Below are 27,643 nucleotides of genomic sequence, written 5' to 3' on the forward strand. Positions count from 1 at the left end.
ACATACCATAGTGATAAAGGCCCATAAGGCTGATCAATAAATGTCCATCATGACAATGAGGTAGGGAGACGGCCGATAAGAAGAGTAGAAAATCACCCCAAATCAGCATCCAAGACGTTTGTTTTATGGCTATTTAATAGTGTACGAGCAATTTGTTTGAAATTAATATTCTGTATCACACAGACCTTATGGCACACAGTAAAATTCAGAATTTATCCTGTAGTGCATAGTGAAATATTAAGAATAAATATCAATAATTGACAAAATTTTATTACATATCAACAAATCTACAACATGCAAGTTCTTTATCAAATTTGTAAACAGAGATTTAATTTTGATACCACCTAATCATCATTTTGGTAAAAACCAGTCAATTACTTTAACTTGTGGAAAAAGTTACTACTGGTGGTGCTTTCTACTGATACAGAGTAAGAAAGACAACCCAAACACACTGAGATCTCATTTCATCTGATACCGGGAATAGTGCTCATTGGGCATCTCTCTCTTCACAGTTGGACAGTTTGGATTATGTCCCTTTTTGTCAGCTTTTGCGTAGATCATTCAACGACAGTTTTGATGACTTCACTTAATCTCTGGATTACATTTGGGGAGTGTTCTTTCAGGGAAAAGGATAAAAGAACCTTCTTAGTTGTATCCAGTTTTGAAAGCAGATTCTTGGCGATGACGTGTGTGAGTGGCTTAAAAATAAAAGACATACTTCAATCATAATATATTAATAGAGCATCTCTGAAAAAAAATCAAATAAAATTTTTTGGCTTTTATCATCTATTTCAAGACTTTTTTTCTCAATAGAATTACAAGTTACTGAGTATTGTTAATATTAAAGTATAAGGAAAAGTGACTTGTGGTTTGTGTATTCACTATATTTACACTCTCTGAATTAAGTCAGAAATTTAAGAAATGGTAAATCATCTACACAAGGCAAGTTAAATATACACAAACTAAAATATGTACCTGTAATAAGTGCCAAAGGCAAACTCAAAGTCTCTGATTAGACTGTAGATTTACTGGTTTATCAATAGTGAACTTGCTTCTGAACAGAATCTTTTTTCTTTAAAATGATTTTACATTACTGAAATATCTTGATGTTTTCTTGAGCCATTTAAAAAGAATTTCACTAAAGGAGAAGATACTACAATTCTCTTTTCTGCCTGAACTTTCAGTAAGGTGTGACATTCTTGGCGATACATAATTAGCGTCTCTCAAATAGTGACCTAGATTCTCATTGGTTGCCAGATTAGCTCATCAATACTGAAATTTACACAGCTTTTCATTCCTGGGTGAAATACACATGGGATAAAAATTGGCAAGATGTCAACAAGTGAAGCAAGGAACCAATGACATCGTTTCTTACAGTAAACAGGTGTGACTTATGTGATATCTCATCGTTTGTCAAGTTGCTAATGTTATTAATTTCTTAATTAATGAGAATCTAGGTCACCACTTGAGAGATGTACTATGGCAAGGGCTGAGTTTGGCCCCTTATTTGATATAAAAATCAAAACACAGGTAAAATTGTGATAGCTTGAATTTAGAAATTTTAAATGATGCTTGTTCTAAAACCAGCTTTGATTTTAAATTTAAAAAGTTAAAGGAGGCCACAAAAGGGTGACAAAAAAGGGATTTCACCAAATTCTCAATTCTGTTGAAATGTCAAAATTGGGAAACTTTCTACTTTGGCCATTTGGGAAACAAAGAGTGCAAGCTTGCCTATTTCAAATACACAAGATGTATCTGATAGAAGTGAATGAAATATATAAATTTGATAAATATGCAAGCTGGCCCTCTTTATTTTCTGAAACAAATTTGTGTCTTAAAATTGAGGAAAATTTGAATAAATTTGAGAAAATACAGAAAATAACAAATTTTGTGACTTCTGTCAATCTTATCACTTGAAAACAATACTCATTTTGAAACAGGGATGACAATAGGTTTTTGATTATGTATTGCATCATTCTGCGAGACACCCAAAAGCAGGGGTCAAAGAGGAGTCTTACCCATCTTTTCCTTTGTAGTCCTAGTAACCATGGTAACACTGTTATTGAAATCAAAAGGGATACAGAGAATTATTTATCTTGGTGTAGTGAATTTGTTATCAGCATAGTAAATAAATATATTATTTAAAAAAAAAGGTGTGTCCCTCAGATATATCTAAATTTGATTGGCCTAACAATTTTGGATCAGTAGAAAGTTGGGAGAGGGAGACACATATATTTTGTAATTAGATAAGACTTGAAATTGAGGTCTTAAGGTGTATGATGTGTAAACCATTTGACCACTTCTCCCACATTGGACTTTAATGGCTATACTATTTTATATTTCTTACTGGTATCAGAAAGTGGACCAAAACTGTTGGAACAGTAGCATTTTAATTTTTGTTTTCATACAGGCAAATCAACAGACACATAGCTAGACAGACAGATGGAATGATAAACAGCTTATAATCACATTAATTCTTTTGGTCTCTGACCAGTACAGTGTATAAGCAAATATGTAAACCTATGAATTTTAAAATCCTTTCAGTAATAAACACAAAATCCAAGATGACTAACCTCATCCACCCCCAGAAGAACTCGGGTTGAGTAGGAGGGCCTGGACGTAGACATTTCCTGTAGAACTAAATCTCGTGTGACTTCCACCTGTATCATTAAATAAAGAGAAAAACTGCTGCTGTTAAATTAGAATTTAATACAAAATTTTTTGTGTGTGGATATTTTGTGTTTTCGGCTGAAAGAAGATGGAATATGACCATTGATGCCATATAGGACCTTGAACAGCACCTTACATGTTATCTAGACCAAATGAAAATATAAAACTCCCTTTGTATCAACTATTGAGGACAAGGTTAGATGCACACAGAAGAAAACGGTGCACAGAGAGTACAAAAACTACTGTATGTGCCCTCATTCCTTTTGTTTCTGCATAAAAAGAAGCACAGTATCTCGTAAAATTGTAGATGTAACATTTAGCTCATAAAGAATAATGTTGAATTTCCTACCATAGTTCCCATCTTATTCAGCTGTGTTGCAAGAATGAAATCGTAGTCTTCATAATGACAACACAATACTTCAGTTGGTTCACCATCCAAAACAAATGCTGTCTACAAATTAAGAAAAACACTTGTATTTACCTATTTCTGGGAAATAAAGTACAGTACAATAAAATGTGTGCAAAATATAAACTCCTCAAATTACATGATAAAGTGAGACTAACAGAAAAAAGCACCTTTTGCATGGTATCAAGTTTGGTAACTTGATATGAATGAAATGTTATATGATTTAATTAAACTCAATTACAGTTCAAGATACAATCTCTGGAAATTTCTGGTCAGTAAAACTTAATTTAGATGCATCATAACCAAAATTTCTTTGCCCCTTGGCTACAGATCCAACTTTTGTTAAGAACTAGTTAATTTAATTAACTCACAGCTCATTTTTAACAGGTCCAGGACAATCTCATGATGCCACTATATAGCTTTATTAAGCGAATTATTCAAAATGGCTTAATTTAGCAATTTCTATGCAGTTTTTCACAAATACATTTTTTTTTAATAAGAAACAGACAAAATGTTGCAAGTATGTAACAATATGGATTATGTTTATTGTTTACACACACCACTGTTTGTCACTCAATTTTACTGTTGAATTTGTACTATCTTGTGACGGTGTGATCCGATGTTCCGGATCACCACACTGTGGTTTTCTGAATCCATATCACCCCTCTCTGAAACTGATGACATAGTACACAGATAAATGACGTTTTTATTCTTGTGTATCAAAAAGTTCCTTGACAAAATGGTTTGTTTAATGGATAAAAGTTATGTTATTGATCCAGAAAGTTTCCTTTTATTATATTTTGCTAGTTGTAAAGGGGTATATAATAAACAGGGGTTGAAATATACGGGAGCCAGACGCCAGGGGCTAGTCATTTTAAGACTCGGGTTAGCTAATTTAAATGTAACAATAGTCCGTCGGACTAGCAGAACGGAAAAAAAATTCTCGTCAGTTTACTTTCTCATTTTTATGTAGACTGGTTTCTTTTTACTGAGAACTAGTATGTTTCTGTCACCAAAGCGTTTGAAACTTTGACTTGTTATGTTTTCATTTTGAATAAAAAAATGTTGGGCTAGTTAGTTTGAGATTAAGGCTAGTAATTTTTTACTGATCAGTAGCCCCTGGGCTAGTGGGATTTCCAGGAAATTTTCAACCCCTGATAAATTTATCATTATAACAGTAACTTGATCTGAAAAGCTGTATCACATCTTGTTTACAGGTGCGGATCATCAGATCAAACTTGACGCTTGGCTTCTCATTTGATCTGTGATCCGTGTCTGTCAACTTGACGTGATACGGCTCTTCGGATCAAGTTACTTTTATAATAATATATATATAATCCCATTTTGTGTCTGTATGAAAATAGTTTTCACACTTTCTCATTATTGCCTCTCCAGTGAGGAGATATTTTTTTATTTTTTAATTTATTTTTAAAACTCTTTATAAAAATTTTTTAGACCAAATTACTGGGGCAGTGACTGCTGCCCCTTTGCCAACACTCTTGCTTTTAAGTAAAAGAAGTAATTCCAGTATTTTGTATGCCACCTTGTGTGTGGTGAGACAGTGCTAAATACTTCATATTGTGCTAAATCATTACCAATCACATTGTTGACCACAGTATTAACCTCTTTTATTTCATTCAACAAACAATTTTGTGGTAACAAATAGATTGCTTTGTATAGCCTAAAATCTTTTTTAACTTTGAGTTCAAAGTCTCTTATCATGCTTATGGAGACGTAAATTGATGGGTAATTTTTAAGCAATGTTTTCAGAAGAGTTCAAAGATGAAAAGTTTTCACTGCACCAAAATGCGACTTTTTTTTACATCCTGAAAAAATGCACATTTCATAAAAAAGTAAATGAAATAGCTACATCAAACTATTTTGAATAGCTTGTTCAAAATCCAGAGATTGTACGGGACCTTTTTACATATAACCCATGTACTAGTTTTCAATATCTTGAGAAGGGGGTGTTAAAACATTTGTATACATTTTCAGTTCTTACTCAAGAGAATGGAACTGTTCGATATAATCTCTGACACAATATAGGCCTAGAGTACTATTTTTTAAAAGTAAGTACATCGATATGGCAAAATTGGTACCTGTTTACTTTTCAATGGAAAACCACCTGTAGTCATGGGCGCCGCCATATTGGTTTCTTAGTTAATTCGATCTAAAACTTATTCGTCTATACATTAACTTTTTTTTTCACCTCACATTGATAAGTCTGTATACATGCTTCATCATCGTTTTAACCACCACATGATTTTCATTTTATGACACAGAATTAAAAGGTATCCTCTATAGTTATTTTAATACTCTAATACATGTATAAGCTTGATATTCTCAGTTTGTTTTAAAATAGATATGTATTTATTGATTCAAAGGTTTTAATAACACGTGTTCGTGTTTATTTATATCTGTAATCTATTGGCTGCAATACTGGTCACCTTGTCAGGTGACATTTAAATATTCATTGCACGGGTTTTAACCAACCGCTGTTAGCGCCGAAAGTTCTATAGCCATTCAAAGGCTCTTTTCAGTGCAGGTAACTGAATCCCCACCCCACCCGCCCTTGCTTTACATGTTTAATAAGATTTTATATTAAAAATACTGTTTTGTTTTGTAGAAAGGAAGACCAAGAAGAATTGCATATGACATTTGTACATATGTGTAAAAAGTAAACTGCACTATCAGAGTGCTTCACATCCTAATATACGTGTTTGTGTTTATTTTATAAATTATTTATGTTCGTTTGAGTGGCACGAATAAGAACATAAATACAAATTAAAGTCCATGTACCCGATTTTATAAATATTGGAGTGCTCCTAATTCACAGGAGGGACTTCAAAGAAGAAAGAAAGAACTAGTACATAGCCTTTCTTGACAAACATAGAAAAAAACTGTATCCCTCTTTATCTCTGGATATCATAAAAACATTTTGCCCAGTGTGCTACTTATACAGTCAATTTCTATTTGTGTCCATGTTTCATTTCACAGATATGCATAGTGCACACAAAAGAATTTTGAAATTAACTAAATAAAGTGTACTTTGCAGTGAGACTTTATGTTATATCTACTGCATGTAACCCTCTGAAATCTGGAAATCTAAATGAATAGGATTGATATCTACTTCAATACTGATCAATAATAATATACCTATCTAAGGCATAATTGGCATCTTTTAGTCTGCAAAACTGCATCTTTGCTAGCCAAGGGTTTCTGATCCGCTTATATAACTCTTCTCATAATGTTTGTGAGGATAGTAGTGGATCAGAAACCCTTGGCTAGCAAAGATGGCAAAACTGATACACAGTATATTTTTCCCAAGTTGTATAAAAATGACCAGCATTAATAATCATGTCCAAAATGTTGTTTGGATGTGAGTTGATTTGAATATTACTTACTTACTTAGGCCTGTCGTTCCGTGAGGAACATAGGCCATCGACGACAGTCCTCCAACGAACTCGATTCTGGGCTGCTTTTACTGCATCTTGCCAGGTAACAGACCTCTGATTTGAATATGCCCAGTTATAATTCCAAAATGAGGTCATCATGACATACGTATGAGTTTCAATAAGTTGATTTAAAGTACCAGTATGCTTAATCATAATCACAAAATGAGGTCATCATGACAAACATTTGAGTTCTGCTCCCCTCCCTTTCCAAACCCATCCCATCCACAAACACAGTTGCAAACTGATGGTCCAACAAATACAGGAAACACCTTTTTAGAGCATGTCAAAAAAAAAAGAAATAAAAGAAAAAAATCAATAACAAGAGGCCAATGGGCTACAATGATGAGTAAATGAGTAACTGGCTTTGCTGTTTTTCACCCGATTTCCAGCCTTGTAGTACTTATTGTGGCCCCACCCTATCTCCGGGGGTCGTAATTTGAACAATTTAGAATCTACACTATCCCAAGAATCTTCCACTTAAGTTTCATCTTTTCTGGCCCAGTGGTTCTAGAGAAAAAGATTTTTAAAGATTTTTTCTACATATTGCAATGTAAAACTTGGATTCCCTATTGTGGCCCCACCCTACTCCCAGGGGTCATGATTCAAACAATTTAGAATCTACACTACCCCAGGATGCTTCCACATAAGTTTCAGCTTTTCTGGCCCAGTGGTTCTTGAGAAGAAGATTTTTAAAGATTTTTTTCTACATATTTCAAGGAAAAAACTTGGATTCCCTATTGTGGTCCCGCCTTACCCCCAGGGATCACGATTTTAAGAATTTAGAATCTATATTACCCCAGGATGCTTCCACTTAAGTTTCAGCTTTTCTGGCCCAGTTGTTCTTGAGAAGAAGATTCTTAAAGATTTTTTCTACATATTTCAATGTAAAACTTGGATTCCCTATTGTGGCCCCGCCCTATCCCCCGGGGTCATGAATTGAAGAATTAAGAATCTACACTACCCCAGGATGCTTCCACATAAGTTTCAGCTTTTCTGGCCCAGTGGTTCTTGAGAAGAAGATTTTTAAAGATTTTTTCTACATATTTCAAGGTAAAACTTGGATTCCCTATTGTGGCCCTGCCCTACCCCCGGGGGTTATGAATAGAAGAATTTAGAATCTACACTACCCCAGGATGCTTCCACATAAGTTTCAGCTTTTCTGGTCCAGTGGTTCTTGAGAAGAAGATTTTTTAATGACCCCACCCTATTTTTGTCTTTTCTTGATTATCTCCCCTTGGAAGGGGGCTTGGCCCTTCATTTTAACAATTTAAACTCCCCTTCACCCAAGGATGCTTTGTAGCAAGTTTGGTTAAAATTGGCCCAGTGGTTCTTGAGAAGAAATTGAAAATGTGAAAAGTTGACAGACGGACGGACAGACAGACGACAATTGGTGATCAGAAAAGCTCACTTGAACTTTCAGCTCAGGTGAACTTAAAAACATTTGATACATGAAACAAATACATTTCCGACATATATAATGTAATACATGTATTCCATTTTAGAAATTTATTGATCTATGTACAATTAAATTTATGTATCTTCAATTTCTTTCTTGATTTTCTTTCCTTTCCCTGAAATTCATAAATTAAAAATTCATTTAATGTGCACTTAAATGTTTGATTGGTTTTCCTCAATATTTTTTTTAACTGTTGTTGTTGATCAATACTAAACTTTAAAAAAAAATACATGAAAATATATTTAACAAGAAAAATTCTGAGACTTAATTCAGATATTGAAAATCTTAGTCAACAAATCTTCCATATACATGTATCAGACTGGGAGTCACTTAAAAATTTAAGAACGCCAATGCTAAAGATAATACTTACTTTTGAATGCTATAGATAATACACTCAAACCTCATTATCTCAAACTCGAAGGGACCGAAAAAATACTTCATGATAAGCAAGGATTCGAGATATCCAGGGTAAAATACTTAAGGAATTAGCAGTTGAGACTTTACAATGACTTTGACATATCCATGGTATTCAAGATATCCATGTTCGAGATACCGAAGTTCAACTGTACATACTTTTGAATGCTATAGATAACACTTACTTTTCTGCTGTGTCTGTTTTCCTAGTCGTTTGATATTTTTCCTTGTAAGTTCCTTTTTCAATTTTTTCTCTATCTTCTTTTTTTGTGATTTTTTCTTTTCATCTGGTTTACTGTCTTTGACTTCTTCCTCACTTGACACTCTGTCCTCTAGTGCACTGTTGTCCTCAAGGACACTCTCAGTCTTTCCTTTCAGCTTTGACACTCTGTCCTCTAGTGCACTGTTGTCCTCAAGGACATTCTCAGTCTTTCCTTTCACCTTTGACACTCTGTTCCCTAGTGCACTGTTGTCCTCAAGGACATTCTCAGTTTTTCCTTTCACCTTTGACACTCTGTCCTCCAGTGCACTGTTGTCCTCAAGGACATTCTCAGTCTTTACTTTCACCTTCGACACCTTCTCCTCATCTGAAGTCAGGGGTGCCGTTACTGTTATACAAGTTAATCTGAATCCTGCATTGTGTGATGCTAGTAACTTCATATTCACCTAAATCATAAAGAGTAATAATAATGACTGTACATATTGTTTATGGAATTAATTTAATATGATTTATATAATCATTACTCTGTTTAAGTTGTCATTCAACATAACCATTCACTCTGAGTAAATATGATATATTATACTTTCATGTAAATTAGTTGAATCTGATTCATCAAGAAACATATGAAGTACACCAATTACCCCCTGAATTATGAAACCATGCTCTATAACAATGAATGAGGAATAATGGGTTAATTCATACAGTGCATTCAAATGACCTAGATATCTAGCCTAGCAGCTTGGCTAGCCACTATTATGGCACAATGATCTTGAATGAGGCTTGATAATTTAAGAAGTCATACCTTCTTTTCCTCCAGCGTAAGAAAGAACATCTTGATAAATCCGTCACTGGAGGCTGTAAACACGTAGTACTTATCCTCCTCAGCTGGATCTGATTTTACAGCAGAGATACCCCTGATCCTGTAAACAGGAGAAATAATTATGAATACTAAAATTACTAATAATGTAAATATATACATGCCGTCACCTGCATGAGTGGCTAACAGTACTCAATCACTTTCTTTCATGCATGTATGAAATAAAAAAAATCCCTTTGCTGAATTTTGAACCTGTACTGAGTCACTACCTTCCTGACATAACCAATTCTGTAAATTTACTTTTCCTAAACAGCAATCAATACAATATCTTTATTATTATTTTTTGGCAATTTTTTTGTCCAAATGTACAGTACCAAATAGTGTGACCTGTACATAAATTAGATACTTCTACTTTCAATAGTATTGATAGAGATTGTATGGTTTCATTAGTAAACTGTTTCTATCAGAACTTTAATTGGAACATTAAAAACAAACAAACAAACAAACAAAAAAAATTAGAAAAGAAGGGATTACCTGTATCAAGATATTATCAGTCACTAAGGGCATTTGAAGCGTTTAAAAATACATGTGTAAAGTTAGAAATATGAGACATCTTTAGGTAATTACATGTAGATGAGAAAACTAAAGTAGTCTCTACTCTTGTGTGTACAAGTCCTGAGACAACACAGTGTGAAAGAGAAATACAGTGAAGCTTCAGTAACCCGGACACCATTAATCTGGATGCTTCACCTTCCAGACAAAAACTGTGAGGAAAATTACTCATATTAATGTATACCTATTTGAAAGAATACAAGATTCAACTGTAAATTTTGTTAATCTGTTTTAACTGAGAGTCTGTGTGTGATCTTGACTAGGTCTTACCTGTTGATATTTACATGTAGTTTATCTGTTTTATCTGACAGTTTGTGTGTGAGCTTGACTAGGTCTTACCTGTTGATATTTACATGTAGTTTATCTGTTTTATCTGACAGTCTGTGTGTGATCTTGATTAGGTCTTACCTGTTGATATTAACATGTAGTTTATCTGTTTTATCTGACAGTCTGTGTGTGATCTTGACTAGGCCTTACCTGTTGATATTTACATGTAGTTTATCTGTTTTATCTGACAGTCTGTGCGTGATCTTGACTAGGTCTTACCTGTTGATATTTACATGTAGTTTATCTGTTTTATCTGACAGTCTGTGTGTGATCTTGACTAGGTCTTACCTGTTGATATTTACATGTAGTTTATCTGTTTTATCTGACAGTCTGTGTGTGATCTTGACTAGGTCTTACCTGTTGATATTTACATGTAGTTTATCTGTTTTATCTGACAGTTTGTGTGTGAGCTTGACTAGGTCTTACCTGTTGATATTTACATGTAGTTTATCTGTTTTATCTGACAGTCTGTGTGTGATCTTGATTAGGTCTTACCTGTTGATATTAACATGTAGTTTATCTGTTTTATCTGACAGTCTGTGTGTGATCTTGACTAGGCCTTACCTGTTGATATTTACATGTAGTTTATCTGTTTTATCTGACAGTCTGTGCGTGATCTTGACTAGGTCTTACCTGTTGATATTTACATGTAGTTTATCTGTTTTATCTGACAGTCTGTGTGTGATCTTGACTAGGTCTTACCTGTTGATATTTACATGTAGTTTATCTGTTTTATCTGACAGTTTGTGTGTGAGCTTGACTAGGTCTTACCTGTTGATATTTACATGTAGTTTATCTGTTTTATCTGACAGTCTGTGTGTGATCTTGATTAGGTCTTACCTGTTGATATTAACATGTAGTTTATCTGTTTTATCTGACAGTCTGTGTGTGATCTTGACTAGGCCTTACCTGTTGATATTTACATGTAGTTTATCTGTTTTATCTGACAGTCTGTGCGTGATCTTGACTAGGTCTTACCTGTTGATATTTACATGTAGTTTATCTGTTATATCTGACAGTCTGTGTGTGACCTTGACTAGGTCTTACCTGTTGACCTCAGCACTGACTGATGCCAGTTCTGTGTTGTTGTTAATGTCATAAAGAGAAATCACCCCTCCTTCTCCACCATAAACCACAATACTGTCCTGTACAGAAAAACAATTTCTATTTTGATCTAAGGTATCTTGGCACATGATATCACAGTCACAATTCCATTATAACTTTTTTCAGTAGCATAAAAAAAATAAATACAACAAAATGAGAGTAAATTAAGATATCTGTAAATGATGTTTCACTACAATTTACTGAATTAAAGGAAAAATACAAGTATAATGCTATATGTACTTACAATAGACATTACTTGTCTAAGGAGTATACTTACAAAAAAGTAAAAATGATCTTACATTGACAAAGGCAAAGCTGTTTACTTTGTGTTCTGATGTCCAGGAAGAGCATACACTGCCAGTCTATAAATAATTTATATTGTCCTTTAATATAACAGAATGTAACAAACTTTGTATCATATTTATCAAAATCAGAATTACATGTTTCATTAAATGCTTTTTAAAATAATACAGTAAAACTTGTTCAGTATGAACATGGATATAGAAAATTTCAGGACATAGTGAAGTTTTTTTGGATCCCTGGCAAAATTCTTGACAATTCCTTGCAAAATATTTCGATTATTATGAAGTCATAATGAATTGAATTAATGGAATATATAATAATAATGAATTGATCCCATGTCCACTAAAAGTTAAAAATAACAAAATTTATTTTATAATGAATTTTTAAAGATCTCAAAATTTAACAAGCATTCTGAGAGTATTGCATTAGCAATACTAGTCCTCTACCGGCAAGTGTAATCTGGTTCCCGTTAAAAATTGAAAATGCCATAATTCCGTCAAAAATCAATAAAGCGGGATGAAATGCAAACTTGATCTATAACTAATCAAGGTAAAGCCACATACCAAAAATCAGCTCAATATCTGAAAGCGTTTAGAAGAAAATTGCGGAAAACCCTTAGAAATTGAAAAGGCCGTAATTCCGTCAAAAATCAATGAAGCGGAACGAAATGCAAACTTGATCTGTAACTCATCAAGATACACTTACATACCAAAAATCAGCTCAATATCTGCAAGCGTTTAGAAGAAAAGTGCGGAAAACCAAGTGGGACAGACTGACAGACAGACAGAGGGACAGACGGACAGATGGACAGACAGACAGACAGACAGACGGACGGACAGACTCAGAGGAAACCTATAGTCCCCTCCGGTTTCACCGGTAGGGGACTAAAAATATTGAACTGACATTATTTTTTGTAAATATTCATATTCGAAATTTTACTCATCAGAAAACTTTAGTTCTACAAGGTAAATTTTGTATTTAGTACAAATGTACTACCCTAAACATATCATACTTGAAGGAAAACATGTATGTTGCGAATTGCATGGCTATACATGTGTATATACTTTAACAAATTCATTTTATGGATATAATGAATTAAAATACAGTGAAGTAAATTCACAGGTCCCTTGGACTTGGCTATAACTGAGTTTTACTGTATCAAAGAAGTAATACACAAAAAAAAGAAATTGTCATGGCATTTTATATTTGTTAATTTTGTTTAATTTAAATATTTTAAAAATATTGAAAATCAAACTTTGAAGTCTGCATATATCCTCTTGGGTTAGAACATAATTTAAGATTTCTCCATCAAAGTTTGAATTGGGGGGCAGACCAATATTGGCCATTATTAGTCCCCTACCGGTGAAACCGGAGGGGACTATAGGTTTCCTCTGAGTCTGTCCGTCCGTCTGTCTGTCTGTCTGTCTGTCTGTCCGTCTGTCTGTCTGTCTGTCTGTCCCTCTGTCTGTCTGTCAGTCTGTCCCACTTGGTTTTCCGCACTTTTTTCCTAAACGCTAGCAGATATTGAGCTGATTTTTGGTATGTGAGTGTATCTTGATGAGTTACAGATCAAGTTTGCATTTCGTTCCGCTTCATTGATTTTTGACGGAATTACGGCCTTTTCAATTTTTAGGGGTTTTCCGCATTTTTCTCCTTAACGCTTGCAGATATTGAGCTGATTTTTGGTATGTGACTTTACCTTGATTAGTTATAGATCAAGTTTGCATTTCGCCCCGCTTCATTGATTTTTGACGGAATTATGGCATTTTCAATTCTTAACGGGAACCAGATTACACTTGCCGGTAGGGGACTAGTATTGCTAATGCAATACTCTCAGAATGCTTGTTGAATATAGTCCTTTCTACGCCCCAACCTCTGCCCTACATTTGTGCTAAAAAATCCTGGTTAATGTAATAAATAGGCATACCTCAAGTTTGTAGACATCCACTTTATTAGCAAAAACAACAGCATAAAAATGACCACTCGGCGACCAGCATACAACATCAGCAGCTGTGAAAGAAGATTGAATAAAATCGGCTGATTCTAGCCAGAGAATTATACCTTTCAAATCTCTATTCACAATTCCTTGAAACTATGTCTGAAGCAAAAATTTTCTGGATAAGAAAGTACCCATTAAATAAAAATTTACAGACTTCACAATTACTGCTTAAGAATTATAGGTATCCCAGACCTTTTTCTAAACCCAAGCACATAAGACTTGCTTTTACACAACCTGCACTTTACTTGTCTAATCCAGATAGGTAAATCATGAAGAAAACTTAGCTTATTGCTGCTCTCTTGCCGAGTTACCTCTCTTGAAAATTTACTATGTTGAGTGACTTCCCTTTTTTTTCTCACTTTCTCAATCATGAGCTTTTTTGATGTCTATATATTTTAAATAGTTGAGTTACCTCTCTTGATGTTTGTAATGTAAGCTGATTTTCCCGTGATGAGATTCCATGTCCTCAGTGTCTTATCTTGACCAACTGTTAATGCTAACTTCCCACTTGGATGGACTGACAGAGAGAGAACTGGACCTCTAATTCATAACAAACATAGGAAAACAAATAAATAGATGTTTAAATAATAATAGTAAATATTGAAGTTAATATAATGTGAATATTGAAGTTTTATTACAATAAACTAAAATCCTCTGTTTCCTTCCATTCAACTACAATTTTATTCTAATGTGTCTTCAAAACCTCGCAATGAGTTGGTGAAGGAAACCACAGTAGGTCAAGAACAATCTATGTGTTTGAAACCTCTCATAAAACCTACTTGTGCCCCCTTAAAGTCTTTAGACATTCCCAAGTAAATGTCTTCCAAATACACAGTGTTCCATCTTCACTGGCACTGAACAAATGGGTATTTTTGAAAAACTGTAGACAGGTCAATGATCCTATTACAGGAAAAAAAAAAACAACATATATGTATTGAATAAGAAAGATTTTTTCTTCTCATTTGATATATATATACATGTATAGCAATTCTCTCCAAATATCAGAAAAATGCCTCTCTCTCTTTTTTTTTTTTTTTTTTTAAAAACTTCATTATCACTACATGTACATTACTTTTCACAAACCCATTTTCTTGCTTGGAATATTAAAGTAAAGTGACTTACATATCTTAATACTCTTATCCATAAAATTATATATTATACTACTTGATATTTACTTGGACATTAAAAGCTAAGACTAGGAACGAATAATTTGATACCAGAGTGGTGCCCTAGAGACCCTAGTTGTGATCTCTTCTTAAGATTAAACAGCTGAATGGTTTCATCTGTTCCTCCGGATGCAAGGATTCCTTTTTTGGACACTGCTACATGTTTGACACAGCCTGAGTGAGAATGGTCTGTAAAACTTGGCTCTAACTGGAAATCCTTCAAAGTAAAATGAAATAATTTATGTAAGTATGTATTGCCAAGCATAAATTTAAAGTAAAATCTTGTCCACAAAAATTCTTCTTGTCATATTACTGACATACATGTATATCAACATGATCAAATGTTTTATAGATATCATGGAAGTTTTTTTTTTGACATAGAATCTTTAAAATTGCATAGATGAGAAATAAATCTGGTTATCCTACAATCCCAAACTTACACTGACATACTGAATGAATATTCCAAAGTCACACCATTACTTGGGCTCATCAACTTAATTAATACCCCCTTAGGCCAAGCCTAAGAAATTCTTTGTTTGCAGTTGCCGACCTACAATTTTTAAAGTGGGTAGGAAGGTAGGTAGGTAGCTAAAGTTTTTTCTAAAATCAATTTTAGTAATCCAGGTTTTTACTGGATTATAATTAAGGGGATATTTTATAGGGTTACCAGGAAGTTTATGTACCTGCTGGCAACACTTAATTTAAGCACCTTATTGACATAATAAAAAAAAATCTAATATAGAAAACAAAGTGGGGGGGGGGGGGGGGGAATCATCCTGATGAATAAATGAAAAAATTTGGTCACGCCCATTTTAAGTGGTTTGGTAGACAACTGCAAACACAGAATATTTTATTTTATTTTAGGCCCAACTTTCATTCAAAATCAGTGCAACATCAACTTCCTGAGGTTTGTAAGCATGAAGTATTGTATACAGAATTATTTTCGCCCTTTCACACTTGCAAACAATTTTCTCCTGTTTTAAATTCACCCAGATGGGTTGTGTTCAAGAGATAATGCTGTTTTCCTTGTGTTTTCCACTTGTGACAAGGGTAAAAGGGGCAAATGATCAAACAGGCCCTTAGAATGCAGGGGGGCAGGGGGGCCGCCCCCACTTCTTTCTGAGTATAGTTTTTGCTATGGCAAATTTTCCTTTAGATGCTGGTTCCCCCCCCACTTTTTGATGTTGTAAGGTCGATTATAGGCAAGTCCGGGATTTGGACAGTAAATTAACTGTTATGTTGTTGCTTGTCAGATAATTATGGGAAGTTGCCCCCCCCCCCCCCCTCCCCCCTTTGGTCAGTGTAGGGTTTTTTTTTTTTTTTTGCTTATCAGATTTTTTTTGGGAAGTCTCCCCCCCACTTTTGAAACCGTTGTTACAGGCCTAGCTGCCAAAATGTACAATCCTCTCACATTCTGTAGAGAGCTATATGCGGACTGTGGCTTGAGACGACCTGTGCAAAACATGCAGTATTGAAACAATGTCTTTGCTGCTGCACCATTTCCCCCTGGAGTCAAATCTTTATCTACCGGTATTCAGAAAATTCTGCTTCAAATCTCTCTATATATGAGTAAATGAATATAAAAGCTCCATATTAATGTTAAAAATAAAAATTGTGTTCACTAAAACTAACTTTAATACTTTATTAAAGGAAACGATACGAGAGAGAGAGAGAGAGAGAGAGAGAGAGAGAGAGAGAGAGTTACATGTACTAAGTACCAAACTTGGCCAAGTATGTACTGCAATGTACAGTAGGTCAACTTGGCATACAAGTATGTGTTGCAGAAAGCACATAAGAATAGTCCAGTGCATAATGCACCTGTCACATATCTGTAGAGAGGGATGCAGCGGGTTGTACAAACAACCTTGAATGTTGTGAATCCCACTGCATGTCTACTTCCTGCTGGCTGAGTGAGACCATACTTATTGACATAATTCAGAATAAACTTCATTTTGCAGTGGTTGCAAGGTAGAAGGAGGAAAATACCCCGAAAGCAAGCAACTAACTTCTTAGAAGTTTCTAATAAAATTGTACAATTGTGGTTTGATTGGTCAGTTAAATGACACATTAAATAGTTTAAATACAGTTATTTGCCACATGCTAAATATTACACGAGTTTCAAGTGTTATTTGAATACGTTCTATTTCCACTATTGAAGAGTTATACTTCTTAGTGTGCTCTTTTGTGAAAGAGTCGGAAAATGTACAAATCTCGCGGGATTTCTGGGACAAACGTAACATAAACATGTAAACAATATGTTGAATGTCGATGAACAAATCCTAACAAAATGCAAATGAAATATTTTCTTGTTGTGTACTTTATATACATTAAGAGTAGAAATGACAACGATATCAATTTATATCTATTGTTGATCGTATGTATCTATTTATCATATGGTACATTTAAATACAATACACATGCCTCGGAAATGTCGTATTTTTTGTTAATGGATGATAAATTTAGGGTTCTCGCTCTCTTACATATGTCTTTTAGTTCGTCTATTCTGTAATTGGAATGACAAATACATTTAACATTTAAAATTGGATTGAGGTTGGCATGTTTTGTATTATCCGCAACGCCATGCTGTCCCAGTCAGATGACCAAACATGCCTCCAATTTTGAAGAGTTCACTAATGGAAATCAAACATATTAAAAGCATTTAATAAAATTAATTTTATTTCTGTGACCTCATCAAAGTTATAGTTGCTTTTACCAACCCTAAACCATGTATTACTAGTATTATCCAGGGATGGGGTAATCGTAATCGATTGTAATGATTACTTTTTTTCAAGTAATCGACAGTAATCTTTAATTGAAGAGATTTTCGATTACTTGTAATTGTAATTTAATCGATTACAGCTAAAATTTTCAATGTAATTATAATTACTTTTTCGATTACTTTTGATTATTTTATACATAAATGGATGTTATTTTGGAGAATTATTTCCAGTCACACATAAATATCAAATATAAACCACCTATTAGTGTAATGTTTGGATTTCCTAACTTTTATTATCATAAGTTTAATAATGTTCTCAATAAATTTTGCATTATAGACCTACTGGTCTAGTATTAAATAATTCAGAAGTGTATTTCAACCATTTATTAATAAAATATACAGATTTTTCATGCATTTTACAGTGATTCATTTTGATGTGCGTCCTGTGTAAATTACGCACAAAATTTGCTCAGGACGCATTATTTCAATAAATGTGCATCCCAATGGACGCAATAAATTTATAGAAGGACATGTACTATTTTAAATCATTTCGGTATAATCTGATTCAAAACTTGACCGATTGCATCATATCCACGTGCTAAACGATATGCATGAACGATTTTAACAGGTATAAGGTTGCCAACAACAGGTCAGATTTCACAACTGCAGTTAAAAGTCATTATCTATGGAATTCCATATACGACAGCCAACTGCTTACTGCCAACTGCTCACTGCTTACTGCCAACTGCTCACTGTTTACTGCCAACTGCCACACATATTTGAATAATTTTTCATATTTATATTGATATTTATGTTGTGATTTTCATAAAACCAGGCGTGGATCCAGGATTTTTTTTACAGGAGGGGCCCACTCCAGTAAAAAATCAAAAGCCTGAAAGGCTTCAATGACGTCGAAGAAGAAAAACAATTTCAAAAGATCATTTTGAATTTGAAGATAGCAATAAGTCAAGTGAGTGACTCGGGAGAAATAATAAAAAAATAGTTTTAAACAAAATATCACAATTACAGTCTGGGGCCTTATGTCATGGTCCGAATGGAGCAGGGTTCGAATTGACCAGACACCGTCGAACATGTTTCATGCTAAATTCTTTTCAGTCAGTTGAAGAACTATGAAGGATTTCATAAAATTATATAATATTAAACTACAACCAAGACTGTTCTGTTATAATTACGATCGAGTTACGATCGGGCGTGGTATACGGTATACTGGGAAATGGAGGAAATAGAGAAATACAGTAATACTGGTCAACATCATCGGTTTTTAGGATAAATTTGGTCAGAAGATTGTAAAAGTAAAGCTAAGATTTACAAATTCAATCTTTTCAGTCTTATAGTATTCGTGTTTATGTAATTTTGTAAATTATTTTACCGCCTGTTGGGTTGTTTGTGTTCCACGGTTATCGTTCCAAAATGTTATTCATGTCATTCGACGCACCTTTCTGTAGAAATTCATCCGCAACAACCATCACGTTTTTATTGTGTGAAAATAAAACATAATATCGTTGTTTTGTAAAAGAATTAATTGTAGATACAATTGATGCAATTTCATTTTCAAGCTATAATTATTCATTGTGAGCGTTTTAAAAGAAATTGGTTTATAGCTATTGCTATTTTCTATTGCGGATGCATCCACTGACACATTCGGTCGCGTACATCCCTTGGCGATTTCACTTGGCCGATCGCTAGATGACGTTCGAGCTCCAGGAGCTCGACGTCATAAAAATCCAACCCAGAAATTTCTTGACAAAAAAAAAAAAAAAAAGACAAAAAACAACAAAAAACAAAAAACCAAAAAAAAAAAAAAACCAAAAAAAAAACAAAAAAAACCGTGAACTCCTTTCCTAAACGTGAAAAACCTATTAAACCTATTTCGGCGCGTGTGTGTGTGTGGGGGGGGGGGGCTTATGTTTCATATCTATGATTTTCATATCAACTTAACACGGATCCGCGTTTTCTAGGGGGGGGGGGGTTTCCAAGGTCACTTTTAGTTGGTATAGTATAGGTCTATACATTAAATAACTCTACAAATTCCAGGGGGTGGTCTGGACCTCACCCCCCCTTCACAACGACCCCCCCCCCCTCTAGATCCATGTATGTAAAACATAACTTATTTGGAAAAATAAAGAGATATAAATCTTTAATTTGAAAAAAATATTTCACTACAGAAATTAACGGAAAATGGAAATTTATTTTCAAAACATCTTCCCCCGCGAGACAACAGATACTTTTTTTCAGTTTTTATTCATTCCAAAGGTTTTGTTGTCTCGGGGGGGGGGGGGGGCACGTTTAAAGATTAAAAACAGGAAAATAGTCATTTTATTACCAATATTAAATGAGATCACAAATAAAAAATGTACTTTATCACTTTATTAATATCATATGTTAAATTTTACATAAGTTAAAACATATGGTGAGATTTAAGAGTCGTTTATCCATTTTCATTTTCATGAGTATTTGAAAATGGTGATGTTTTCAGCCTGATTTCAATTAATAAAATTTTCTACCCCCTTATGAAAGGAGTTGTAAATAAGAGCAATTAACTTTTTGTCACTGGTTTTTAAAATTAGTACTTAATACTAAATGAACTTTTCTTTTCATTCAAACAAGTTTTTATGTCCAAATTGCCATTTATATTGAATTAAATGAATGGAAAATGTAGGCAGGAATCGAGAGTAAGTGTGCGTAGTTCTTACAATAATAACAAAAGGACTATATTCTGTAGTGGCCAGTATCTGCCCCCAAAATAAAACTTTGATGGAGAAATCTTTAATTATGTTCTAAACCAGGTGGATATATGCAGACTTCAAAGCATTAAATATTTTTATCAACTATGACATCATTAGTTAGATATGACGTCAATAAAATGACGTAAATTCCAAATTGCAATGATTTTGAGAGAAAATAGCGTATTTTACGTCGGTATTTTGATTGGAAATTATCGAGCGCAGGTCTGCTCAGACTAGATCTTTTGATATAATGTGTAGAATGATAATATCAATGAAATATGTGAATATGGTACCTGAGCAAGCTTGCGCTCTATAAAAACTATAGTCAAAATTGAACAAACTCTGTGCATTTTGGCCTCTATTTTAAAAATAACGGAAATCCAAATAGTTTGTGACGTCACAGAGACAAGAAAAGCCAGCTAATTTTTCCAATTTCATAATATATTGTCTTAATTTGGATTATTTTATACAATATATGCACTTTTTCTCATTTCAAGAGATTTTCAAAATTTGACTATTATGGGGGCAGGAATACGCCCTTACCGTATATAGTTCTTTGGCGGATTTAGGAATTTTTAAACTGTAAAGTCGAGGAAGGAGTAAATCGGAAGAAAGGGTGTTTTCTCTTAAAAACAAAACATTTAATTTCTGCATTTCGTTGCAGGCAAATAATTTGATAGCTTTTTTTGATGCGGGTAAGGGGAGGGGGGTGGAGGGGGGGGAGTCACATACGACAAAAGAACAAATTTTTTAAATGGGTCTTGAGCAACATTTGTTGGTATATGTATTTATAATAGAAATATTACTGAAAGTCATAATAACAAATAACTTTTGCCTAGCTTAAAATATCTAGCAATATCTTTCGGATTTTCTTTTTATCATAGAAAAAGTACCTATGTATGGGAATTTTTATGTGTGTCTTGTGTAAATCATTTTAATGGCTAATGTTCGATCTGTTAGATCTGTAAAAAACATTCGTGGTGGTGGTGGTTGGGGGGGGGGGGAGGCGTAACCACTAAATTTCCAGCATATACTATATACAGTAGTTCTCCCTTACGGAAGCGTATTAGTGCCAGGAGGTAGGGGGTTAGTAAGGGGGGTAGAAAATTTTATTAATTGAAATCAGGCTGAAAACATCACCATTTTCAAATACTCATGAAAATGAAAATGGATAAATGACTCTTAAATCTCACCGTATGTTTTAACTTATGTAAAATTTAACATATAATATTAATAAAGTGATAAAGTACATTTTTTATTTGTTATCTCATTTGAAATTAGTAATAGAATGACTATTTTCCTGTTTTTAATCTTCAAAAAGACGTCTCCCCCCCCCCCCCCCGTAAGACAACAAAACTTTTGGAATGGATAAAAACTGAAAAAAAGGATCTGTCGTTTCGCGGGGGAAGATGTTTTGAAAATAAATTTCCATTTTCCGTTAATTTCTTTAGTGAAATATTTTCTCAAATAAAAGATCTATATCTCTTTGTTTTCCCAAATAAGTTATGTTTTACATACACGGATCTAGAGAGGGGGTGGGTGGGAAGGGGAGGGTGGGTGTTTGTTCGGACCACCCCCTTGAATTTGTAGAGTTATTTAATGTATATACTAAACCAACTAAAAGCCACGGAGACCTTGGAACCCCCCCCCCCCCCTCCTAGAAAACGTAGATATGAAGCATAAGATGTCAACCCCTCCCCTCCCCCGCCGAAATAGGTTTTTTACGTTTAGGAAAGGAGTTTACGTTTTTGTTTTTTTTGTCAAGAAATTTCTAGGTTGGATTTTTTTTACTGGGGTGGACCCCTCCTGTAAAAAAAATCCTGGATCCGCGCCTGGTTTTATGAAAATGCACATAAATATCAATATAAATATGAAAATTTATTCAAATATGTGTGGCAGTTGGCAGTAAGCAGTGAGCAGTTGGCAGTAAGCAGTGAGCAGTTGGCAGTAAGCAGTTGGCTGTCGTATATGGAATTCCATAATTATCAGAAAATATTTGAAAGTTAGATAGCATAGTTCGATTATCACTGATTATGTCTATACCATGGAATGTTTTTGAAGCGAATACTGTACCTTTGTATTTAAGCTGTAACCTGTATCATTGTTTTTTTTTCTTTTCGGTTTTTCCTTACAAGCTGAGAAGTATAAAATTTAATCATTTTTATTTCTGACTATTTGTCATTTCTTCTTAAACTTTTTTTTTACTCCATTCTGCTTCTGTGCATTTTATGACTGATACAATGTGTGAGATCGTATGTACATGTATACCATGTGTACCATCTAAAAATAGAACCAAAGTGCACAGTGGACAATATATTATTTTTATGACACAAAATCATGTACTCTTACTTGGATCATTGATAGTAAAAGTATAAATCATTCACAGCTACAATAAAACATTTGCACTTTCGTGCAATATCCGTTTTTATTTCACCAGAATTTCCTCTGTAACATCTAACTGTCTAATATACGGTACCCTTGGATTTGGACGCATTGATTTTGGCACGGGACTCATTTTTGTCATTAAGAGGGGTCCTTTGGACCCATGATAACCATTTTCAAAATGAATCACTGATTTTACATTTGACCCATTATCTTCTTGCTGCATGTCCTTAAATTTCATATTTCAGATGTTGAAAAACTTTGTCTTGTACATGTAATAGAAAATTATGAAGAGCAAAAACAGATGTAAGTGCTGTATTAAATATAAATATTAAATTTGGTAAATTAACTAATTGTACTCAGAAAAAAAAAGAGAAGATGGAAATACTTATTCATATCTGAAAATGTTTAAACAACTTCAAACTTGTGTTTTAGTAAGTTTAAATTTGCAAAATCATACTCATGTTTTCATTGAAAATTGTAAGGTTGCTTTTATATTAGTGAGAGGTTATAAGTGTCTGTAAGAGAGGGAGTGTGTCACTGTGTTTGCTTATCTTAATTGGCTAATTAATTGACTGAGACATCCCTGATTTGCAGATAATGAGGTGTAAACAGTGAACTACCTAGTGTTTAACTTTTATTCTATTGAAGACAAACAATATTACTAAAACAATTTATAGCTCTCAAAACACTTATTTCAATACAGAATGAAATTCTGCTATTTGTTTCATTACTTAAAGACACATTTAATTTACGTGTTTATTACTAAGAGTTCTAATTTACTTATTTTTTTGAAAAGGACACAAACAAGAATGTATAATGTGAACTGTCAACATACGGGCAGCCGAAATGCTTCTAATGAAGTAATTCACAATATAATATTAAATAATTTTTGCAACAAGTCAATAAATATGGAGGTTCAGATCCAAGGTTGAAAGGAATAATTAATTCCTTGGCATATTTTATTGTAGGAATCATGTCTCCACTTTTCATGGTAGAGAATCCCTCATTTGGGCATTTAGTGAGAATGTTAGCCTGCCCAGAATAAAACCTTAAAAAGGAACACATTCAAACTTCAGTGGATAACATTTATAATGTTAGCAATTTAAATATTGCTTTGATATTTGAAGGGATAAAAACTTGGAAGTAATCGATTATTAATCGATTACATCTTCCAAAGTAATCGATTACAATCGATTACAGGTTAAAAATGAGTGTAATCGATTATTAATCGATTACACAAAATTCCTCTAAGTAATCGATTATTAATCGATTACATTTTTCAGTAATCATCCCCATCCCTGGTATTATCTTTATAAATTTAAGATACAACACAATTTAAAGTCTAAATGATTTCAATTTCATCATTATGATAATTTATTTTCTTTTCCCGAAGAGGTTGTGTTTGTCTTTGATTAACTGATCGAAGGATTCATTATTCATAATGTTGCAGTATTATTCCCTTCAGAGTATGAACAGAGTAAAAGTTTGTAAAAATTCATTTTGTTTAAACTTTACTTTGATATAACTATTTTATAGAATTAAAAATTAACAGTCTATATTTTCCCCTCTAAATATTGATAAACATGCAAATAAAATACACACCGATACCAAAAAATCTTTGGAGGAAGTAGTGAATACTTAACGCTTTCCGTTGCCAAGTACCAATAAACAATTATAAACAGGTTACTTCCCTTCAATAGTGGTGCATGTTAACATCAATATAGATTATTTCAGGCACGTGGGAAGCAATTTCAGTTAAGGGGGAGGGGATTCTTGACAAGCAAAACAAAACAAAACGGGGATTCTTGACAAGCAAAAACAAAAGAAAACTAGATGCTGTCATGAGACAGTAATACCCGCACTAAGGTGTTTGCCTCTAAATGCACACTCCTTCATATTGGGCTTACCAAGGAAAAAGTCCAAATAATTCTATAATTTACACAGTACATGTATTCGTCAAATCGAGCATAAAATGCTCAGGTGACCATGTGACCCATGAACCTCTTATACGCATTTCATATACTTAATTCATTACCAGTCTGAAATATCAGAATTTAATTAATGTTGTAAATTAGGTTTTAATAAAAAGGGGGGGGATATAAATTTTTGGCCCATAATTGGAACTTTTTAAATTAAATTTATCTTCTCAACAACAAATAATATTATTTTAGTACAAAGCGTTTTTGATGAATTTATCAAAATGTGCAAACTTTTTTTAGTATTTGATTAGGCAAAAACCTCCTTGAAAAGCCATACCCAATCAATTTATATGTGCCCCCCCCCCCCCCCCCCCCCCCAAATACACAAACACAATTTGCCTGTTTTTGGAAATAGGCCTAGATGGCAAAGTTATGTTAAAACATCGTTTGTTATGATAATTTAAAATTTGTTCTTGTACTGTACATGTATGTGAACACCTTTTTGAAAATTTCTACATCACATTGGGCTTGCGTCACCCTACCAGTACTAGTACTAGTTTTACCATTATCATTTTTAGATTGCACATGCCATGTGACATGGTGCAGTGTTACATGTATATCAGTGGAAATTAATTCATTTTGTGTTTTAATTGGATTATATTTCATGAAGTTGACAGGACCTATGAAAGTCGGTAAGTACAAGTTTAAGTATAGATTGGGGTAAAATAAACCAAAATGCAAATGGTTAGGTTAAAGTTTAAAAAGGATCAAAGATCATCGGCAATCTCCTATGCAGAGTTGTCGTTCGTTTCTCTCTCAGACACTGAATGTATGAGCCGATCGTAGAGAGTGGATCATCGATGCCACAATAGACGAATTTCACATTCTGAAGAGTTATCTCCCGTTGTCGACATTACATTCAGTTACAGGCATAGATCCGGGAATTTTTTTCCGGGGGGGGGGGGGGGGGGGGGGGGAGGGGGGTCCACACCTCGGTCCAAAAAAATTCCAGCCCAGAATTTCCTGAGGAGCAAAATAAAAAAAAAACAAACAAACAAAATAAAAACAATGATGGTGGGGTCCATGTTTTTAAAGGGGGAGGGCATCCAAAGTCATTTTTTATTTGCTTCTGTAAATCAGTATATAGTCCTATTTAAATAACTCTACAAATTCCAGGGGGGGTGGGGGGGGGTGGTGGTTCCAATCTCCCTAGCCGCTCCCTGTCCCTGAAATGACAAATGATCATGCGACTCCTAAATAGTAGAAAATTTTTCCATTTGACTAGACATAATTTTGTTTCTTGTGTTATTATGTTATGTACATCTAATGGTTTAAGGTTATGAACCCTTGAGGTCATCCCCACTCTCTTGTTCATAATATGACTACATCAAATTAAATAGAAGTGCATCAATGATAAGATTACTTGACATTTCATTCATGAATTTGGGTCAACCTAGAATTAGGAATGAAAATCATTCAAAGAGATGGACCATTAAACTATTTGTATGTATTCACATTTTTTTTATGTCAAACCAAAGTATTAGACTAGTTTGCATACATGAACAAACTGGGGTCTGGGAAGGGGAAGGGGCAAGGGGAAGGAGTTATCTCTTTACGTCTTAATTAATTGTTGAAAATTCCTAAAATGAATGTTAACCTTAAATCCGACTTGTACGTCTTCATTATTTTTAAGTGGTGGTGTCTCGGTATGAGTGAAAAATTCCCAAGAGGGACATTTAACAACAAACAAACATTAATGACTTAAAAAACACAATATACATGTACATGTTTATTAGTCAATGGATATACTTCTGATCATATCTCTAGTTCTCCCTTGAATCAGAAATGATGATATAAATATTTTAAGAATGATTAAGAGTTGAAAAGGTTGTGCATTTTAAAATTCACTAAGCTCTGTGGTTGAATTAGCTATACCAGTTTAGCTTATTTTGCTACTCAAAGCACCTTGATTAACTATTTTTAATCATACTGTTTTCTGAAATGTGAAGTTTTTTCAACATGGATACAAGTCATACCTTTTCAGCTTCTGAAAACAATTAATGCATGAAAAAAAAAACTGCTTTTCAAATACTGTAACTCTTTCCAAGTACTTGTGATCATCAGTTTTTAGCTCACTTGAGTTTTTCTGGTTTTCTGATCACATTTTGTTTGTCATTCATCTGTCCGCCTGTAAACTTTTCACATTTTTGTCTTCTTCACTAGAACCGCCGGGCCAATTTCAACCAACCCAGCCACAAAGCATCTTTGGGTAAAGGGGATTCAAGTTTGTTCAAGTGAAGGGTCACACCCTCTTTCAAGGGGGGATAATCAAGAATTAGTGAAAATTTGGTGGTATCATTTTAAAAAAGTCTTATCAAGAACCACTGACTGGGCCCAAAAAGTTGAAACTTTCTTTACATAGACAGTGTAGCTTCAAATTTGTTAAAATTATGACCCACTGGGGTAGGATGGGGCCACATATGGGGATCCAATGATTTACATAGAAAAATGCAGGGGATTTTTTCCATCATAAATCTTCTTCTCATGAATAGCAAGGGCATTATTGTCGTCCGTTTTCACAAAAGGGACCTAGGGGACATTAAATCTCATTTGTCTGTCAGTCTGTCCGTTTGTCAGTCTGTCCGTCTGTCACAATAAATTTAACCTTGGTCATAACTTCTGAATAATAAGAGATAGGGATTTCATATTTCACATGTACATTACCTACAAGAACTTTCTAAACATACCATGATTTTTGAACCCATGACCTTGACCTGAAGTTTGACCTACTTTTCAAAAAATTTAACATTATTTCAAATGATCATTTTGAAAGAGAAAAGATAGGGCATTCATATTATACATGTATATTACCTGTGACAAGACTTTTCTAAATATATCATGACTTTTGACTCTGTGACATTGAC

General features: G+C 33.9%; 2 protein-coding genes across 2 annotated transcripts in view; both read right to left on the reverse strand.

Moving 5' to 3' along the window:
- Nucleotides 1-301: 301 nt before the first annotated feature.
- Nucleotides 302-5,224, reverse strand: LOC133178383 (proteasome assembly chaperone 3-like). The gene is made up of 4 exons (XM_061313112.1): nucleotides 5,176-5,224; nucleotides 3,020-3,121; nucleotides 2,574-2,660; nucleotides 302-698 (listed from the first exon to the last, which is right to left on the reverse strand). The coding sequence occupies exons 1-4, from the start codon at nucleotides 5,221-5,223 to the stop codon at nucleotides 558-560; spliced, it is 378 nt and encodes a 125-aa protein (XP_061169096.1). The 5' UTR covers nucleotide 5,224; the 3' UTR covers nucleotides 302-557.
- Nucleotides 5,225-8,022: 2,798 nt separating this feature from the next.
- LOC133178382 (p21-activated protein kinase-interacting protein 1-like) overlaps nucleotides 8,023-27,643 on the reverse strand; it is a 28,569-nt gene continuing 8,948 nt past the window's right edge. The window contains exons 2-10 of the mRNA XM_061313111.1: nucleotides 15,001-15,166; nucleotides 14,563-14,683; nucleotides 14,196-14,323; nucleotides 13,712-13,794; nucleotides 11,781-11,843; nucleotides 11,425-11,522; nucleotides 9,424-9,541; nucleotides 8,587-9,067; nucleotides 8,023-8,102 (exon numbers count right to left, since the gene is read on the reverse strand). Coding sequence (XP_061169095.1) covers nucleotides 8,062-8,102; nucleotides 8,587-9,067; nucleotides 9,424-9,541; nucleotides 11,425-11,522; nucleotides 11,781-11,843; nucleotides 13,712-13,794; nucleotides 14,196-14,323; nucleotides 14,563-14,683; nucleotides 15,001-15,166 — 1,299 coding nt within the window. The 3' untranslated portion in view covers nucleotides 8,023-8,061. The remainder of the gene's footprint in view (nucleotides 8,103-8,586; nucleotides 9,068-9,423; nucleotides 9,542-11,424; nucleotides 11,523-11,780; nucleotides 11,844-13,711; nucleotides 13,795-14,195; nucleotides 14,324-14,562; nucleotides 14,684-15,000; nucleotides 15,167-27,643) is intronic.

The sequence above is a fragment of the Saccostrea echinata genome, unplaced genomic scaffold (genome assembly GCF_033153115.1).
Source record: "Saccostrea echinata isolate AGI-Se365-2 ecotype Australia unplaced genomic scaffold, CSIRO_AGI_Sech_v1 ptg000002l, whole genome shotgun sequence".
In the NCBI taxonomy this organism is placed as follows: Eukaryota; Metazoa; Mollusca; class Bivalvia; order Ostreida; family Ostreidae; genus Saccostrea; species Saccostrea echinata.

Excerpts from the sequence above, each read along its gene's own strand:
- LOC133178383 (XM_061313112.1), bottom strand. The coding sequence starts at position 5,223 with ATGGCGGCGCCCATGACTACAGGTGGTTTTCCATTGAAAAGTAAACAG. Across the intron at positions 2,661-3,019 it reads TGAATAAGATGGGAACTATG|GTGGAAGTCACACGAGATTT; the intron begins GTAGGAAATTCA and ends TTAATGATACAG. Across the intron at positions 699-2,573 it reads TTCTTCTGGGGGTGGATGAG|CCACTCACACACGTCATCGC; the intron begins GTTAGTCATCTT and ends TTTATTTTTAAG.